The sequence below is a fragment of the Drosophila montana genome, unplaced genomic scaffold (genome assembly GCF_035044405.1).
Source record: "Drosophila montana isolate Dmon_TW-CO22-7 unplaced genomic scaffold, ASM3504440v1 contig_1083_1, whole genome shotgun sequence".
NCBI classification, from domain to species: Eukaryota; Metazoa; Arthropoda; class Insecta; order Diptera; family Drosophilidae; genus Drosophila; species Drosophila montana.
Window position 1 is genome coordinate 1,477,406 of NW_026996074.1, and position 19,343 is coordinate 1,496,748.

At 38.5% G+C, this 19,343-nt stretch overlaps 2 protein-coding genes across 4 annotated transcripts; one reads left to right on the plus strand and one right to left on the minus strand.

Moving 5' to 3' along the window:
• Nucleotides 1–409: 409 nt before the first annotated feature.
• On the minus strand, nucleotides 410–6,366 carry Set1 (SET domain containing 1). 2 transcript variants are annotated; one of them, XM_064680649.1, is made up of 7 exons: nucleotides 6,167–6,366; nucleotides 5,952–6,068; nucleotides 5,735–5,894; nucleotides 5,426–5,675; nucleotides 1,573–5,342; nucleotides 878–1,511; nucleotides 410–818 (listed from the first exon to the last, which is right to left on the minus strand). In XM_064680649.1, the coding sequence occupies exons 2-7, from the start codon at nucleotides 6,037–6,039 to the stop codon at nucleotides 645–647; spliced, it is 5,076 nt and encodes a 1,691-aa protein (XP_064536719.1). In that variant the 5' UTR covers nucleotides 6,040–6,068; nucleotides 6,167–6,366; the 3' UTR covers nucleotides 410–644. The 2 variants fall into 2 exon arrangements, with proteins under 2 accessions (XP_064536719.1, XP_064536645.1); XM_064680575.1 differs by having other exon boundaries at nucleotides 5,735–6,068.
• A 238-nt stretch (nucleotides 6,367–6,604) lies between these two features.
• Nucleotides 6,605–7,370, plus strand: LOC135427269 (cytochrome b-c1 complex subunit 6, mitochondrial). 2 transcript variants are annotated; one of them, XM_064680708.1, is made up of 3 exons: nucleotides 6,605–6,754; nucleotides 6,948–7,042; nucleotides 7,122–7,370. In XM_064680708.1, exons 2-3 carry the CDS (start codon nucleotides 6,956–6,958, stop codon nucleotides 7,293–7,295), a joined length of 261 nt encoding a protein of 86 aa, XP_064536778.1. In that variant the 5' UTR covers nucleotides 6,605–6,754; nucleotides 6,948–6,955; the 3' UTR covers nucleotides 7,296–7,370. The 2 variants fall into 2 exon arrangements, with proteins under 2 accessions (XP_064536778.1, XP_064536860.1); XM_064680790.1 differs by having other exon boundaries at nucleotides 6,630–6,754; nucleotides 6,913–7,042.
• Nucleotides 7,371–19,343: the final 11,973 nt, after the last annotated feature.

The following is a 19,343-nucleotide window of genomic DNA, read 5'->3' on the forward strand; positions in this document are numbered from 1 at the left end:
TGGGCACACTAAAATGGTGTCGGGCACCATGGGGCTCAGTCATTGCGATTTATCGTGATCCGATTATTCTGGTGTTTGACATATCTATGCATTGTATAGTTAGTGCTGTTACCGATCAATAATGATGCCAACTTCGCTCATTGTAAGTCAAGCTTAGACACATCTTTATTAATATTAAATCATTTTAAAAAAAAGATGCGAAAAACTGGTTATGGTTACAAATGCTTACAAATTATTTTTTCGGTAGGCGCCCCTAATGTAACAAAAATATTTTGTTTAACTTTATACACATTTGATTATTCACATTCTAATATTTTACACTTCATGTGTTAATTATTAGACCTCTATTTCTAATCATGTTGAAAATTGATCTTCAAAATGCAAATTTTGATTTTCAAAATGCAATATATAAAAAAAAGGCATTAGTTTTTATTGAAAAATACTTATTACGAACGATAATCTTACAAACTTAAAATCTTTCGGTTGCATTTTTACTTTTAAATTACTTAAGATACCAAAAATATTCTATTTAAATGTAACAGAATTTATAAAATAATATTGTGTACTTCTAAACTCAGTAATAGTTTCTAAAACTGAAAGCAATAATTAACATTTATCTTCAGTAAAGCCAAAGTTTCTCTGCTTTAGTTAAGCGTACCCCTACAGCCTTGTGCTCCACAAAGACAAGGGATTTTTTCTTCCTCTAAAGGAAATTTGTAGTCATAAGTTATTTCTTCATTAATTCCAATGGGTTGCTTTGAATAAATAACAATTTTTTTTTCTGACTCTATAGTAATGACTTTGGCATAACAGTTTGGCTGCAATCAAAACAGAAAATTAAGAAGTGCTTTAATTGTTGTACCTATGTCATACTTACATTACAGCTGTGATTTATAAATCTTGCCAAGTTGCCACATTTTGTTGCATCTATAATAGTTTCCATATCAATTCGGAATAAATATGAGCTGCCAATGCCGATTGCCTCATATTTGGTTTCTCTTAAATCGGCAACAACTGGTCGAATCATTTGCCCAACGTATTCAATAACCATTTCATCAGCCGCTATAGGTTCCATGGCAAATAATCCCCAATCATGGATGGCCGACTTTGCAAATTTAAGCTGTTTTTTTCGAAATTTCAATTGATTGAATTTTAAAAGCTCGGACTCTCCCATTGAACCGAAGGCTGTTAACAGACGTCGTTGATTCGACCGCGCTTCGCGTGAAATGCCCTGCATTTTGGATATTAATTTATTGTGGTGATGGTTTGTCAGCACCGTTGGCTCGTCGCACCGATCTTCGTCTTGAGTGTCATGTATGTTTGCTTTAGCATGGTGGTATTTGTGTTTTGCTTTTTCCCGTACATCTAACTTGTAGAAACCCTCAGTACGCGCGGAACCGGTTTTGTGACGCATTAGTTCTTCGTCTTTTCGCCGTTTCTTGGGAGGAGGCGGCCAAAATGCCCTGTCCGTGGTGCAGTGATTAACCCAGTGGGTATTGTTCAAAAACATACTGAAATTTAAAAATTAGTTGAAATAAACGTTAAATTTTACAACAAAATGACTCTGCTCACGCATATGGTTCCTTTTGCAAATGCTCAGTATAGCTCGTCTTGATGTACTTAATGTCCTCCAAATCGATGCCTTTTGTTAGGAATGTATATAAAATTACCATTTCTTCGTTTTGATCACGGGTTTTAAACATTTCACACGGAACAAAGTTCGCAGTTTGCCGGACCAGTTCGGAAAGCGTGTCTTTCATTGATTCTATTTTATTTTTCTTATTCGCCTGTCTTCCTGAAAAGTCTTTTTTTTTCTTTTGAGCACGAACAGAATCTTTGCGTGGCCTTCCAGGACCAGGCCTTACAATCTGCATGCTATCGGCATCTTTTTTATTTTTGCATTCAAATTGGCTTGTTGAAACACAGGTAGAAAAGACACCTTGCGCTTGTGGTGGCAGAGAATAACAATGTTCTAAGGCCACTTGACTAGCTTGAGATGCTTGACTCGATCCACTGTCTGAGGAGACAGGTGATTGCTTTCCGTTATATATTCGGGTATTTTCATTTGGTTGACTGCTAGATTGAGCTGTACCATAAGCTTCCGTTTTTAAATTGCTTTCAGTTTTTAAAACAATTATACCCTCATTCTCATTCGACTGAATACTAGTAGTTTTTGGAGCAGCTTCAGTTTTTACTGTGATTAAATAGGGTTTGCATTCAGCGTCAGTATCTGGAATATCTTTTTTGTACAGTGTTAATTCTTGCACTAATAATTTTGCACCTGGTGTAGGAGGAAGTTTTGAAATATCGGGTGTTTCAGGCATTTCATAAGTTGATATTTGATTAATCTCCAACTTGAGATCCATGTTTGATGTATTGTCTGGTTGATGTGAATTTTTCTGTTGTTCTTCTAAAAATTCGCGCTCGATTTGAGCCATATATTCAGTATTTCGACGTCTCTTCTCCTGGTACTCGCGCTCTTCATCAGAATCACTATAAATACGATCATATTCAAAATGCGATTTTACTGAAGTTACCCCCTCGGATTTCGAAACAGTTTCCTCGTTATAATCCGGTGGCGGAACAGGTGTTGGCGATCGGCGGGATTCAGATTCAATTTGTTCATTAGTTTTTAATTCGGATACAAATTTGGCAGAAATGCCAACATCTTCCATGCCAAAACAACTATCTTTGCTTATGTCTTCAAGGTCGGACGGTATAGACGATATATTAGGTTTTGAATTAGTAAATCGTGTTGTCCCTGTCTTTTGGTCATCGTCTTCATCAGTATCAGAGTATATGTCAATTTTTTTCGTGCGACCCCGCTTGGTTGCTGATATCCGATTTATTGACTGATTTTCTTCCTCAGAGTCTGAATACAAGTTAACTATTTTGCCATCTGAAGCTTTCAAATTATGCCTACGCCTCTTAGGGAATTTGTCCCTTTCATTTGAATTGCTTGATGGGATATCTTCATCAAAGCTTTCGTCGTCGCTGCTCCTTTCGTTTTCAGCTCTATTGGCGATATCTTCAGTATCATTTTCACCATCGCTATTGGAGGACGACGATGTGGATGACGAAAAGAAACTTGACGCACTTCCTTTTCTTTTTAATCGTATATTGGTTGACGTTATTCTCAATTTCCCACTATCCCTTTGCAGTGTGCGTCTTTTTAAATTAAGATTTTGAGCATCTGAACTGCCCAAATTTGAATCATCTTTGTCTGAATCAGACCGCTGCACCATTTCTTCTTGATCACTGAGATCCCGTTCCAACTTATCGGGAATGGGGCTTGGGTGTTTGGGAACACGCCGAAATGATGGCAATTTAGGCATTGCAGCCCTTATACCTATACTGGTGAATGATTGAAAATCTGACATTTCTCTTTGCGTGTTGATTAAATTATTAATGTCGGGAGGCTTCTCTTGAGTTATTTGTTTTTCTACTAAGTTATTACTAGTTGTAGCGGTATCGCTTACGGAAGACAAATGTTTTGAACGTGCTTTTGCTGTTTGTTCGTCCCACCAAACCTCAAAATTTTTAAAAGCTGTCATTTCAATCATACGCTTGTTAACATCTCGTTTAAGGATTTGCTTCAGTTCCTCGACTATAAAATTCATCACCTTTTTAACATTCTGTTTCATTTCGTCATTTTGATCCGGTTGCGCATGTTGATAGCCATATGACTGGATATACGGGTCTAAATTAAAAGCGTCAGCAGAAACCACTCCAGGCAGGTATGAGGATTGCATATATGCAGGGTTAGAAAAATACTTCCCAGTAAACCCAGAATTTGCTCCTATTGCCGAAGGGTAGTGTCCATATCCATAGGTTGAATGATGATAGTAATAATTACTCTGATGTGAAGCATTAGGATCCGTATATCCTGTAAACATAATTTTTGTTGTTAATTGACTTGACGAATTCGTAGATTCTTTTGTAGTTTCTTCATGTGACGATAAGCTTGACAAAGACATGTTGTCATCATTGTTATTATTCGTTTCCAGCTTTTCAACTGGATGTTTGACTATTTCTTTTTTAATTAAAATATCATCGTCACTTGATATATCGCTGGCACCGTGCTGCTGTAAGGCCGAAACATTTTTCTCTTTTTTTTTGAGTATGCTATTTGAATCGCAATGCGCGTCAACACTTTCATTGATTTCTTCGACCTTCGCTTTGTCTGTTTCAGAATCACTACTATCCATTTGCAAAAATGGTGGAGCATTACCAAACGTCTTTCCCTTAAATATTAGGGCAATACGTGTGTCTAAATCAACATTCTCTGTGTTGATTTCCGCGTCTGTAGTATCGAGATTATTATTGCATTTATTTGACTTCGGTCGCCTTGGTGATAGCAGATTTATACCAAATGACTCGGATGAGGGTGAAATATCTTTTGTATGTAACATTGGAGCTGGTGGCTGGGGATCATCCCAGTTTTCTTCTTCTTCCTGGGGTGGAGGTGGTGGGGGTATAAGCTGTGAATCTGGTTGTGAGACGGGCCACCTTCTGTGGGAGCTAGACCAAGATTGAATATTTTCACTAATAGTGTAACCATAATGATCATATCCGTAATTATCAGATGATATAAGGTTAGATACCGGAATGCCAGAATAATATTGTTGGTTTTTGAACACCGAAGAGGTTCCATTTTCATCTTCATGGCACTCATGACTTGAATAACGTTTATCGTGTTTAGAACTAAGGCGTTCCTTGCGATCAGTTCCAACATCAATGGATCGATCACGATCTCGTTCTCTATAATCTCGTTCTTTTGACATACTTGGTCGATGATCCCTTCTCTCCCTTACCCGATCCCGAGAATGATCTCTTGATCTATTACGTTCTCGAAATTTATCTCGTCCTTTAGAATGAGAATAGTCGTATGACCTTGTGTCTCTTTCTCTTTCTCTTTCTCTAGAATTGTATAACCGATCCCTGCTTGAGTCTGAACTTTTTTCGCGAGATCCTCGAGAATAGTAATGACGACTATGACGTAAGCTGATATATTTACGTGTCCCACGTTCTCGATCATAGCTTCTTTCAACGGAATGTCGTACACGGTCTTTCATAAATCTATCCCGTTCGCGTTCTCTGTGACGATCATTATCTATTTCTCCAAACACTGCACTCGTGTGAAATGAGTTGTAACCACTTCCAGATAATAAATGTGGACCTTCTTTTTCGGTGTAATCATGAAAATGTTCGTTTGCCGGAATCAACGTTGTTGTCGAATGAGGTGTGGAGCTTATTAACGGCCTGGGTACAACGGGATTTGTTAAATTATCAATAGTCTTCTTTAAAATGGCACCAAACGGATCGCAGAATACGTTTAAAATCTGAATAAAAAAGATGTGAAAATAAATACAAAGTGTTCCAATATTCAAATTAACTAATCTCTTTCAATTCCAGCAAGACTTACCTTTCCCATTACTGATTTCTGGTTAAATTTATCGACAAACTGACGTGCTCCTTTAGTGCTTTCAAAGACTATACGCGCGATGCCTAAATGTTTATTTGTCGTAGGGTGATGATATATATTTATTTCATCAGTGGGCCCACACTTATCTAATAGGCCGGAAAGGAACTGCTTATCGATGTTGTCGTTAAGATTGACTACCGTCACTTCAATAGCAGGTGGCTGACCAACGTAATGAGAATCGATCACAAACCTATAAGACTTATATGTTATATCAAGATCTAATCAAAGACTAATTACATTGCTTCTTACCGGGGTACAACCAACATTAATGGTTCGACAGGTTTGGCTCGAATTCGAATAAGAGGATTGCGTGGGTCGCGAGGTGTAACTGTCGGGTATGTGGGGTCTCCGGGGACAACACCGTCGTAGCGGTAAAGTTTAGAACCACATTTCAGCAATTGCGGATCCGCTAATAATTTAAAGTTTCTATGCATCCTCGTTGGGCATAAAGAATTCAAGGCATTACCATCACGATACCCTTGCATCGAAATATGTGACTGTTCTCCTGATGGGTCTCCGCCATTAATTGAGTGGTAAATATTGCTGGTATCCATAGCATAACAATTGGCCACGTTTACGGAATCTTTAAAAACAAGTTCACAGCTAGTTTAATTTTTGACATTGTTATTTTGACCAAACAAAAATTGAGCAAAAAATAATATGATTACTTTTGCTACTTACATTTTAAGCTGACGACTGCCGACTATGTCGGTAGGCACGTCCGGGTGTGTATTAATAGGGATTCGAAAATGTTATAGATATCTGTCCTTCCGCGGAATATGGCGTTTCTAATACTTTATACGCAGAAGTCAATGTTGTTTTATCTGCAACATAAAAATACGATATTCCCCATATATAACAACACATGAAGTACTAAAACACTGTCGAATAAAAAATACACAGAAAAAACGAGGCCTCGAAGGGGTGTAAAATTAATGTTATCGATATCTGAATTCCCTTCTATCGATTATTAATAAGCAAGAATATTCTGCTCACCAAGAAGTTTATTTCAACTTAATTGTTAAAGTTCTTTTTAATTGTTACGAGGCAAAAGACGGTAAAAAAATTTGTTATAAATGTTAATACAATATATAACAACGGCGTTAGAAAAAATATTGGCCTAGAATATTTGCAGCCATATCAGAAAATATTCTATAAGTGTGGCAACGCTATTATAAAATTTCTGTGCTGATTGCATCACAACTCACTAAACAAAAAATTCTTAACTTGCTTTTCACATTTAAGTTCCTTACAAGCAGTCGGCAATTGGTACATATTTTTAAGTTGATATTATATATCTTAAATTTGTTTCAAGTTTTTAAATTATGAGTAATTCCAGTTTTCATACATTAGCATTAACTAAATAACCGATCTATATTTTTTCTTACATTTTTTGTGCACATTTATATTTATTTACAAATGCAAAGATATATTGTTATTCCAAATCTGACGTCATTCGCAGCGTCTAAAATGGCATTTTGGAAATTTGTCGGACTTCCCGTGGTTAAGGCTGATGATGATGAAGCGGAACTTGTAGACCCCCAAGCAGCTCTTAGAGTGAGTACTTCGTTGGTGCATATTCATTGATTATGTGCTGTTAAGTATTGTATTAATGATCACATTTTATTTTTTTAAGGATAAGTGCCAGGCTAAAGGCCATATCGAATCTTTATATAACAAATATCAAGAATGCAACGACCGTGTAAATAGTCGATCTAAAACAACCGAAACATGTATGGAGGAACTGTTCGACTATGTCGCTGAGTTGGATCATTGCGTAGCGCACAGCCTGTTCTCAAAACTCAAATAGTTAAGCAATAACATGTACATAAATATGTATTATTGTTAGCTACGCTTGAGTAAAATTGTTGAAGATTCTTAGTAATTGAATTAACGTTATTTAATCAGTTGGCATTATAATACAAATTTTCGGATCTTGTTATGAACGGTATTTTGAATCTGCGAGAATGCCCAATTGGTGGACTTTGAAGGGTCCGCATATTTTAGGAGCCAACGGTGACTATTGGCTGCGCTGATTCCCCAATTATGTTTCTGTGCAACTGTTATGCCGAATCTATGATACCAAGGCAGCTGGCTAGCTGGCGCGTCGACCCAGTGTGCATCCGAACTGCATACCTCACACCTTGATGTCAGCGCTTCCCAACACGGAAACCCAATTTTGGCAAACTGATATTGTGGGTGACGTAGGTGAAATCAATGCATAAAGGTTGGATCACATGGTGGATTTTTTTTTTTATTCAGGCTTATCCATATAAGATATAATCATGAAAAGTAAAGTGAATCTTTAAATGGCACTAGAAAGCTCCGAAGTATAAGTATAATCCTATTCTAATCTAAGTTTCTTCGAACAGGGTAAACCTAAAAAGGATTAGCCACAATACCGACGCCTCCAGGAGTTATATACACAAAGGCGTGTTGCAGTAAAGTCTTTCATATCTCAAATTTGGAAACCTAGTATTGTTTCCCTTTTTGTTTTTTCTTGTTACGCAGGGCGCAGTGCTCCCCAGAAACTGATTTATTAAGGCAAAACTAATACATCTGTTGCTTACTCTGCTAATCAATCCCGCCCTGGAAATGATTATACTTGGTTTTTGCAGATTTATTTAATTTGGTAAATTATAGATACAAAGGTTATAAAAACCCATGATTGGGTTGACTATTAGCACTAACCAAAAAACATATAGACCGGACATGCAGAGTAAAATAGGTGGTCTCCAAAAATTGGTTTGCATCTGGTCCAACGAGCGAGTAAGATATACATATGACAACTTTTGATCGCTCACACTACAGGAAACTCCTTTGGCTTACTCTCTTCCATATGATTTGTGCGATAGAACGGCATCGCTGTTTATTTTATCTCGCTCGCACTTACTCTCAGTGCTCTCAATGCTCTCTTCATGTCTAGGTACCGTTTAAATGTTTGTGTGTGCATGTGGCCGCACAAGCAAAAATGCCCACAAATTCAATTTTTGTCAAAAGTCGGTGGCATTTCTTCCCTTTTGAGGGGACGAGTAATATGAAATCATGAAAGGGTTTGCCAAGTCGATGCGAAATTCTTTCATTTTAGCTCGGTATTGCTGGAAAGGGTACCTAAGGGTTGGCATGTGTGCATTTAAAAGTTTTTGGACTTGCTATTCACGCATACTTGCGTATTTTGTATATGAATAGAAGCATTTATGCGCATGTGTGCCTGTTGGTCCCTGCCTGCCTGTCCGATCCAAATTTGACAATATTTTGTGATTTCTGAATTTCGAGCTCTGCGCACACACACACACAGACACAAATGTGTGTGAATGGGCAGATCATGGGCGCAAAAGAAAATATCATTTTTGGCCCGCGGTTGTCGCGCACCCTTCTTTTTATGATTTTGGGGTTGAATCGATGAATGAATCCCAAAAACAAAAGGGAAGAAATGCCACCGACTTTTGACAAAAATTGAATTTGTGGGCATTTTTGCTTGTGCGGCCACATGCACACACAAACATTTAAGCGGTACCTAGATATGAAGAGAGCATTGAGAGCACTGAGAGTAAGTGCGAGCGAGATAAAAATAAACAGCGATGCCGTTCTATCGCACAAATCATATGGAAGAGAGTAAGCCAAAGGAGTTTCCTGTAGTGTGAGCGATCAAAAGATGTCATATGTATATCTTACTCGCTCGTTGGACCAGATGCAAACCAATTTTTGGAGACCACCTATTTTACTCTGCATGTCCGGTCTATATGTTTTTTGGTTAGTGCTATTAGTGAGCTTTATAAGCAGCGAGTAGCGCATCTACCCAGAAAAATAATTCCAAGAAAGAAAATACCAAGAATTAACCAAATTTACAAATTCGAGTAACACCATCTAATAAGATAACAATTAAACCCAAAAAAAAAAAAAAAGTATTGGCAGCAGATAAATGGGACGATGCGACGCCAAATGTTTTGGTGGCTAGCCGGGCTTGGGTCTTTGCTTCATTGACTTATACCCCTTAGTATCCCAATTTTTGGTGACGCCGTTTTGTGGAAATATTATTTTGGATAGAAAACTGCACATTTTTACAATGCACGTCTCTTGTGTGTTGGCATTTGTATATCACTTACAGTATCAATGAATTCTTACATTCAACCAGCTGTTTACATCGTTGCCATTAACAAACTACGCTAAGTTTATGCTTATCTTATTTTATCTTCAGCATATGCAAATTAATGCCAATTGGATATTTCATGTCAATAAATCAGTTCTCTACACATAATCAGAGGAAGAAGTTTGTTTCGCTCAATAACTACCGCATTTTATAAAAGAGATAGATACTCACAGATCAAGAAAAAGCTCCTGATCCAACATTTGGCGCACAACATAAGATCTATTTTTTGAAATTAAAGGGCTCAGTTTTTAAGGAACGTTGAGTGCCAATATCACATAGCGTTTCACGAACTCTTCGCAAAATAACGCAACGACAGCAGTATTTGGCAACTAAATTATCTTGCGGTACTCTGGACTCGCTACAATTAGCACTCTTTCATTCTCGCTGCCAATGCTTCGTTGCTTCATTCTAGCTGCCTTTGCTTCGTCGCTGCTAGCTTGATGCCCCTTCTTGCTCATAGTATTATTTGGTATGTTATCAGTTGGGAGCATTAGAACTGTCGCTCACTCGCATCGGTGAGCGTGGCAATTGCCAGATTAAAGTTTGTCTGTTAACTCGTTCTCACACATCGGTGAGCAGAACATTCTCGTCACATAATTTCAACACGTGTATCGAACGACATACACTAGAGGATTTCTTAAAGATTAAAGATTCTCAGGAAAATTGATTGAAATTGAAGTGGAAGACCATTTTGTAGCAAATTGTACATCCCAACTAGATGATAAACTGTATATCACCTTATTCTCCAATTTGCTTTTCGCCGCCATCAAGTCTTCCGCGATTGTCTTTACCTGAGTTTTATAGGAAATAAGGAGAATTTATAAACTCCAGTCAATTATTCAATCAGATAATCGTTCGTGAGTATTCTCTTTCGACCATTGAAAAGTTTATCCATCTACTGAATCTGTGCGGGGCCCTGCTTTAGAGGCGGTAAAGGAATTCGAAGAATTTTCAAGAATATTATCCCAAAGCCCTTGCTCGCTTAAGTAAACGTTGGTCTGACAATCTTAATCACACATTTTAAGATCCAAAATATTTGTTGTTCAATTTACAGCCAGTTGGACACAATGTGTAACTTTTTTCCTTTTGTGTAACTTTCGCCAGATCTTCGAACGATTGCGTGATTCGAGTATTATTTGGCTCTCTTAAAATGAGCTGTTTAATTTGAAATGCGTCAAGCTTGCAGACTCGGAGAGTACTTGTAGACAGTGTAAAGTCCCAGTTAGCTGTCCTTAAATCTCTTGGCGCCGAGCAAGACATTTTCGACTCGTTAGATTCTCATATAATTCGCAAAAAACTTGATGATGAGACACTCGATAAGTAGGAAATGGAATGGGATTGCAAAAAATTACCTTCGTGGCCATTGCTATCGAAATTCCTTATAAATAAAGTAAAGCACTTGGTAAATCGAGAAGTTCGGCTGATCAATGGTTGTCGACCATACGGCTAAAACGTATTAAAGAAAGCTAGCTTAGCTGTAGCTGACAGCAACACTACCAATTCGTGTTACATTTGTGCTAGCGCACATGGGTTACAGTCGTGCGCAAAACTTAAAGAATTAACCCCTTGTGGCGTTACCAGGTGGTTATATATATATAAAACTGTTTGTCCTGACTGACTGACTGATTGGTGATCAACGCACAGCCCAAGCGGTTAGAGCTAGGAAGCTGAAATTTTCACTTATGCGATAAAGGTGCACGTTAAAAGTAAGTTTCGGGAAATGCCACCCGTATGTGTGGAACAATCGCGAGAAACGTTTGTATTCAAATTCATTTGAGGGATGTTTCACTCATTTTGGAAAATTCGTTCCTCCTTGGTGGACAAGAGGGTCAAATATTTGGTGGGTGACGTTTTGCGCTCAAATACATTTCCAAGGATCTATATGAAAAATTAATTGAGACATGTTTCGCCCTTTTCAGAGAATCCAAGAATGTAATCATATGTACATTCTCATACATACGTACGTTTTAAGCTTAGAAAGCCTTAGAAGACCACTTTTCAGTCCTTTTCTGCGCGCGTAATTCAAGAATTATATTTCATTAATATTTATTATAATTAGATGTTTTTGATAATTTATAATGCTGCTTAGTATTAGTAGACAGTCTTAAAGAGGCTGACTGATGCATTAATAAATATTATTATTTGATTGATGTTGTTATATATGTGACTACAATAATTAATTAAAAAGCGCGAGTTACCAGTATTGATAGTACAATTTAATGGTACAGTTATTTGATTATTTCAATAATCAATATGCTAGCAACATGTATATAGGAAACTGTTGTTGCAGCAGTTCAAGTGTCTTGGACGAGAACTTTCGCTCCCAACATCCTGTTAAAGTGCTAGATCAGCATTGCAACAAAGTGTTACAATGCTGTGTTGGTCATATGTGGGCGATGAACGTTTCTCGGCGGTTTGGCGGGTGGAACCGAATCGAATACACCCTGTATGGTAGATTCGGTAACTCCTCCCCGCTAGAATGAATTGACGGCCACATCGATGGAATGGCCGGAACGCAAATCGGTGGAGGCTCCGCCGGGGTGAAGATGATGTAAAGAGGTAGTTTGTCGCTGTCGACTTCATGACAATTAGGTCGTTTCGGCTTGATAAGGACTGTAAGTGAAGTTTGTGTAGATTTATGTCTTCGAACGTGTTGTTAATGTTCAGTTGCTTGAACGATTCTATGGATAGTTCCGTCCTTTGTTCGAATTCCATTACTGTGTCATCATATGATAGGCCGTTGATTTTGACCGTGCAGTTGTCGAATGTTAATATGGCTGAACCTTTGATTGGGAAGGGTCTCTGGCATGAAGATGTGACGTTGGTATTCACGTTCTTAAAAATAAAGATGTGTCGTTCTTCCACTTTTTTGATGACCTCTTGATGGCCGACATCCTTGCTGTCGCATGTTGCCGTTTGGTCGTAGAGAATGCCTTTGAGACAGTGGATGTTGACCAAGTTGGTTTGTGCAAGTGTGTTTTCGCATATATGGGTATGGTGGATTTTGGGACATTTCTTCTCAAAGTACAAAATTTGAGCATTTTGGTCGTACAAAATGTAGTTGGGTACAATTAGAAATTTGGTTTGATGTAGCGGCAGGGAAACAATATGTGTTAATTTATACATTTGTGTATTGAATATGGAGATTTTTATGTTAAAATCGTTGATGTAGGTTTCTAAGGCTATAAGTGTTCGGCAGATGCTAATATTACATTTCGGTTGGATATGAATATATTTATAAATCTAATTTCTTTTTCAGAGGATATACATTTTTGGTATTATATTTAGTTTAGTTAGCAGACTACTTTCTGCTATATTAATTATATGATTGTACAGTACATCTATAATGTAATTTATTCTAGTAATGTACTGGAGTAGATGTATTTCGTTGTATTCTACATTTAGTGTTTTTGTAGTTTTTTAAAAAATTATTAATTATTCCCTGTTCTTTATTTATGGGTTCAGTAATATTTTCAAATCTTAGGATTTTTCCTTCTTTTCTTTTCTTTGTTAAATATTATTTGTCTGCTAACATTTTCTGTTATATGGTTTTCGTTTTGGATTGAGCGTCTTTTGAGTCTTTGGTTATTTGGATGGAACTTAATAGTCAAATTCTACATCCGTTAACACAAGTAAAATATTTCAGTTTAAACTTTATTTATTATACACAAAAAAGTGAATATTTAGATGCGTAGATGTCGATAGGTAGAGAGCTCGAGATAGAAGGAGGTTGTACGTGCTTTTCGTAATATGGTGAAATTCAAAGTTAGTGTAACCAAACTTATCAAAGAGAAAAAACTTAAAATGTATCAGTTCCTGTGCTGCCAGATCGCCACAGTACCCCCTTCTAGACTTCAAGTTGTGAAACGAACGGGGAGTCTAATTGTGCGGCGAGGCCTTGTAGATTGTTGAAGCGGTATAGGTGTGTTGGGAGTATCCTTGGATGCGACTTGTTGTTGACCTAATGGCGATGTTGTTTCTGCGTTGGTTGTCGTTGATTGTTGCTGTGTTTCCATGAAAGCAGGTTTGAGGCGATCAATTGATACTTTGGTATCGTGACCATTGATAAGTATGTTGAAAAATTTGGTATGTTTTGATTTTACTTCAAATGGTCCGTCGTAGGGCGTCTGAAGCGATCCACGTACCGTGTCGTTACGCAGAAAAACATGAGTTGAATCAGCTAATTGCTTGAAGATGAAAGGCTTTGATGAGTCGTGGTTGGATGTTTGAATTGGTCGGATTTCGCGCATCATCTCTGTTAGATCCTTAGCGAAATCAGTTTGTGGTTGAAATTGACTGGAGTTATTGAAAAATTCTCCAGGAAGACGAAGAGTTGTACCGTAAACAAGCTGTGCTGCTGTTGTTTGGATGTCGGGCTTATATGCTGAGCGTAGGCCGAGGAGAATCATTGGCAGTTTGGATGGCCAGCCGATCCTGTTGTGACACATTATAGCTGCCTTAATCGTGCGGTGCCAACGTTCGATGATTCCGTTTGCCTGTGGATGGTAGGCGGTTGTTCGTAAATGGTCAATGCCGAGGAGGCGCGATAGCTCGTTAAATAACCTGGATTCAAATTGTCTGCCTTGGTCCGTGGTAATGCGTGCTGGAACTCCAAAGCGAGAAATCCATGTATTGATGAGTGCTGCGGCTACTGTTTCAGCTTGGATATCCTCAATGGCGACTGCATCTGGCCATCTGGTATAGCGATCGATAATCGTGAGACAATATCTAAATTGACCAGATTGAGGAAGTGGTCCAATGAGGTCTACATTGATGTGTTCAAATCTGCGTGAAGGCAGAGTGTATTGTTGGAGCGGTGAATGAACGTGGCGTGTGAATTTAGATTTTTGGCAAGGGATGCAGTGTTTGACGAAGTGAGCTATATCTTTATGCATACACGGCCAAACGAAGCGCTGTTTGATTAGTTTAATTGTTGAACCAACTCCTCCATGGGCAATGCCATGTATCTTGCTGATAATATTTTTTCGATGTGTCTGCGGTATGAATGGTCGCACTGTAGAAGTAGAAAAATCGCATAAGATTGGAGTACTTGATTGCGGTAAGTTGATAGATTTGATTTGAAGTGAAGTTGTGTTGTCATTAAGTAGCTTTTTTAGCTCTGGACAACTTGCTTGTGCAACAGCAATCTTATTGTAGTCGATGATGTTGGCTTCAATGGTTTCGATGCGAGAGAGTGTGTCAGCAGTAATGTTATCGACACCTGCAATGTGTAGAATAGATGTCGTGAACTGTCCGATAAAATCTAGCTGTCGAAGCTGCCGTGGAGAAGCTTTTTCAGATTTTTGCGTAAAAGCGTATACCAATGGTTTATGGTCAGTGTGGACATCAAACAATTTTCCTTCGAGCATGTAGCGGAAATGCTTGATACTAAGGTGAATTGCAAGAAGCTCTCGATCATAAGTGTTGTACTTGCGTTGTGCGTCAGTAAGTTTAACGCTAGAAAATCCCATTGGCTGAGGTTCATTGTTGACGATTTGATGCAGTACAGCGCCAACGGCTGTATCGCTTGCGTCCGTGCTGAGCGATAACTGAGCATCTGGAGCAGGATGTACCAAAAGTGTTGCTGCAGCTAGAGAACGCTTGCATTCCTCAAAATGTTTCAGCGTGTCACCTGTCCAAGTTATTGGAGTTGAGTCGTTTTTTTTGTTACCCGGTATTAATTGTACCAGTGGTGCTTGATGGGTGATTGCTTTTGGCAGGAATCTTCGATAAAAGTTAATCATTGCCAAAAAACGTTTCAGTTCTTTTGCGACTGTGGGCAAGGGAAATTCGATGATGGTTTTCACTTTGTCTGGTAATGGTTTGATGCCACTATGATCGATCAAATGCCCAAGAAACTCGATTGATGTTTGACCGAAACGACATTTGCTAGTGTTGATTTTGAGATGAAAACGTCGAAGTCGTTCAAAAACTTGCCGAAGATGGATTTGGTGTTGCTCCATATTGTCTGATGCAACGGCGATATCATCAATATAGACGAAAACAAAGTCTAAATCCCTCAGTGCGGAATGCATGTACCTTTGGAAGGTTTGTGCAGCGTTGCACAATCCAAATGTCATGTGTGTAAACTCAAATAATCCAAATGGTGTGGTTATTGCAGTCTTTGGGATGTCGCCTGGTTCGATGGGGATCTGGTGATATGCACGGTTAAGATCAATTTTTGAGAATATTTTCTTGCCATGAAAAATATGTGTACAGTCTTGTATGTGTGGAAGTGGATACCTATCCGGAACAGTTTGTGCGTTGAGGGCGCGGTAATCACCACATGGCCGCCATTCGCCTGTTGGCTTGCGGACCATGTGCAACGGCGACGCGTATGCACTTTTTGATGGTCGGCACACACCTATTTTAAGCAAGAACTCGAATTCCATTTTGGCAGCTCTAAATTTGTCCGGAGTGAGTCGACGAGGTCTTGCGAATGTTGGTGGGCCTTTTGTCTCAATGCAGTGAGTTACACTAGATGTTGTGTGCTTCGGTGATAAGGCATTGAGTTGTGTGATGTCCTTGAATTCCTCCAGCAGCCGGGCGAACTCACAGGATGCGTTAAACGTTTTTAACGTTGTTAAAGATCGAAGGCTGCAGACACCTTGACGTGCTATCAAAGTTTGAGCGTCGATTAATTTACCATCTTTGATATTGACAAGAAGGTTATAGTGCTGTAGGAAATCTGATCCAATGATTGGAAATTTTGTGTCAGCAATGATAAAACTCCATGTGTATGGACGACGTAACCCAAGATCGAGAGTGAGACGGGTTGAGCCATATGTTTTAATGGTAGTGCCGTTAGCAGCAAAAAGAGGGTTTTCGCTGGTGGCTAAGAAACGTCGGTTTATGGCTGCAGAAGGTATGACTGACACATCAGCGCCAGTGTCGATAAGGAACTTTTTACCAGACTTTGTATCTGGAATAAATAGTCGATTAGAGGTTGTTATACTGTGAACGTATATACTAAGCTTGGAAAAATTTTTTATGGCATGAACAGATTGGCCGTCGAAGTGGCCAATTTGATTTTCTTCGACGGTGCTTGCTAGTTTTTTTGGTTGTTGGTGTTTTTTCGATTAAAGGAACATGGTGCAATGCAGTGTTGGGCACTGCAGCCATACTTGTTATGATACCAGCAATTTTGGTTTGAATCGGCCTGTGCGTTCGGTGCATTGCTGCGGTTGGTTTGTGATCGATTGCGACTGCGAGTGCGTCGATTTCCGTCGTTTTTATTGCTGTTGAGCAGCTGACCAAGTTTTGTATTGATGTTTTGAAACATTATGTCCTGGGCATCCAGACGTTTTTCTATCGTACTGATGCGGTTGTCCATTTGATGCTCAGTTGCAGTGTTGTTACGGGAAAGCACTGCGACGTTATCACATGAAGTATAACTTAGTGTATCCATTACGGCGTCAGCGGCTGTTGCAAGTTGCGATAGTGTTGTATTCGGGGAAGTCTCAAGAATACCTGCGATGACAGCGCGAGCTGCAGGAGGTAGGCGTTTAATCCAATAACGATGTACAACTGATTCGTCGTTAGTAGCGTTGGTTTGCTGTAGTTGGCTGAGGAGATGGCTTGGACTTCCATCACCAAGTTGAATGCCAGTGGCAAGTTTGTCGGGGCGTGTCATCTCTGACTCAGCGAACTTTGCCAGGATGGCTTGTTTGAGTGTAGTGTATGGATTTGTTTGAGGCTCATTTTGAACAAGATCGTGAACTTGATCTAAGTATTTGGGATCCGCATATGTGATGACGGCTGCGTACTTCTCGTGTTCCTTTCGTAAGCCTATGCCTTGTAAAAGAAACCAACTTTCTAGCTTTGTAAAAAACATTTCAATGTTTGTAACCGTGTGTAGTTGTGGAAAAGGCATCTTGACGAAAACAGAATTTACATTGTTTGCAGCTTCTGCATTGCTGTTCTCAATGTGAGCGCTAGCATTATTCTCGTCCTCCATTTTATATTTTAAGCGTCATGTATTTCGTGGAACTGCGCAAAATGTCTATCTTTGTGTGAGTATGTCGCAGCAAAGCTATGTATATGACTGTGTCAATTAGCTTATAATTCTGAATTGAATTGGCGAAAACTTTAGTATGATCTTGAAGTATGCCTGTTGGTGATGTTTGCAATTTAAGTAGGTGCTCCGTCTCTCCTGAGTTGCGCACACTTTGGTTATTGTCGGGGGTCACCAATTTGGTTATTTGGATGGAACTTAATAGTCAAATTCTACATCCGTTAACACAAGTAAAATATTTCAGTTTAAACTTTATTTATTATACACAAAAAAGTGAATATTTAGATGCGTAGATGTCGATAGGTAGAGAGCTCGAGATAGAAGGAGGTTGTACGTGCTTTTCGTAATATGGTGAAATTCAAAGTTAGTGTAACCAAACTTATCAAAGAGAAAAAACTTAAAATGTATCAGTTCCTGTGCTGCCAGATCGCCACAAGTCCATATTTTCTGTTACTACTTTTATTATACTACCAAGACCGTTTATTAAACCTGTTTTCCCTTTTATTCGGTAACAATGCACTTATTTTGATTCTTAATTGGTCTACTTTTGCTTTCAGACTGTCTATAATTTTCCTGAAATGTAAGTCATTTAGTGCTGTTTTAAATTTTTCTGTGTTTTCTAAAAGGTTTTGTGTGTTTATTTTATGTAATAGATGCTTATATGATATTATAACTATTGCGTTCCCCAGGCTTTTTCTTGCGAGTCTGACGTGTTCCTCGAGCTGTTGTATTTTAATGGTCTGTGCTGTTACACAGCAGAATCTGCAAAATATGACTGTAATTACTATTTTGATCTTTTTATACCCTGAACCCATTAAAAATGGGTAAAAAGGGTATAATGTTTTTGTACACATGTATGTAACAGGCAGAAGGAAGCATCTCCGACCCCATGAAGTATATATATTCTTGATCAGCATCAATAGCCGAGTCGATCTAGCCATGTCCGTCTGTCTGTCCGTATGTCCGTATGTATGAACGCAAGGATCTCTGAACCTATACACACCTATATACACAGACTTGTAATTTTAGCTGTAGGTCCTCATAGTCCCCGCGCAGATCAAGTTTGTTTCCGATATTCGATAACTTGGCCCGTTTCCAAGTAATCAATATTGAAATCCTGGTTTTTGCCCAATTTTGGTAAATAATAAGAGCCAAAGTCGCCAAACTTGACATGTAGCTTCTAGAATAGTTTATATATTTCAAGTATCTTTCATTTTATAGCTATCCACCACCTCTACCTCCTACCACCACAAAGCTATAAATCAAGTTAATAAACCAACTTGTATTGCCCACTAATTTAAGCCACAATTTATGCAATTGAAGGTATAATTGAGAATACACAAATATTCTATATTCTTTTCTACAATAATAATAAGAAACACAAAAGTTATTTGCGCACGTGTTAGCATCAGCTAGCGAAAATTCCAAGAATTTCTATATACATTTACACACACACATTCATGCGACTCTGCTTTGAATTCTATTAACAGCATTGCAATTGTGATTGTATTGTTTTCTGCATTTGGTGTTGGAAGAAGAGGGTTCAGGGTATCCCCTAGTCGGGAGTTCCCGACTAGAACCACTTACTTGTTTTAATTTTAGGCGTTAGCTTGTTTCTCCTATTTTTTTCTCTAAAGACTGTGTCGCCTTCCTCTCTGGGCGATTTCTATTTTCGTTAATTTTTGTTATTCCAT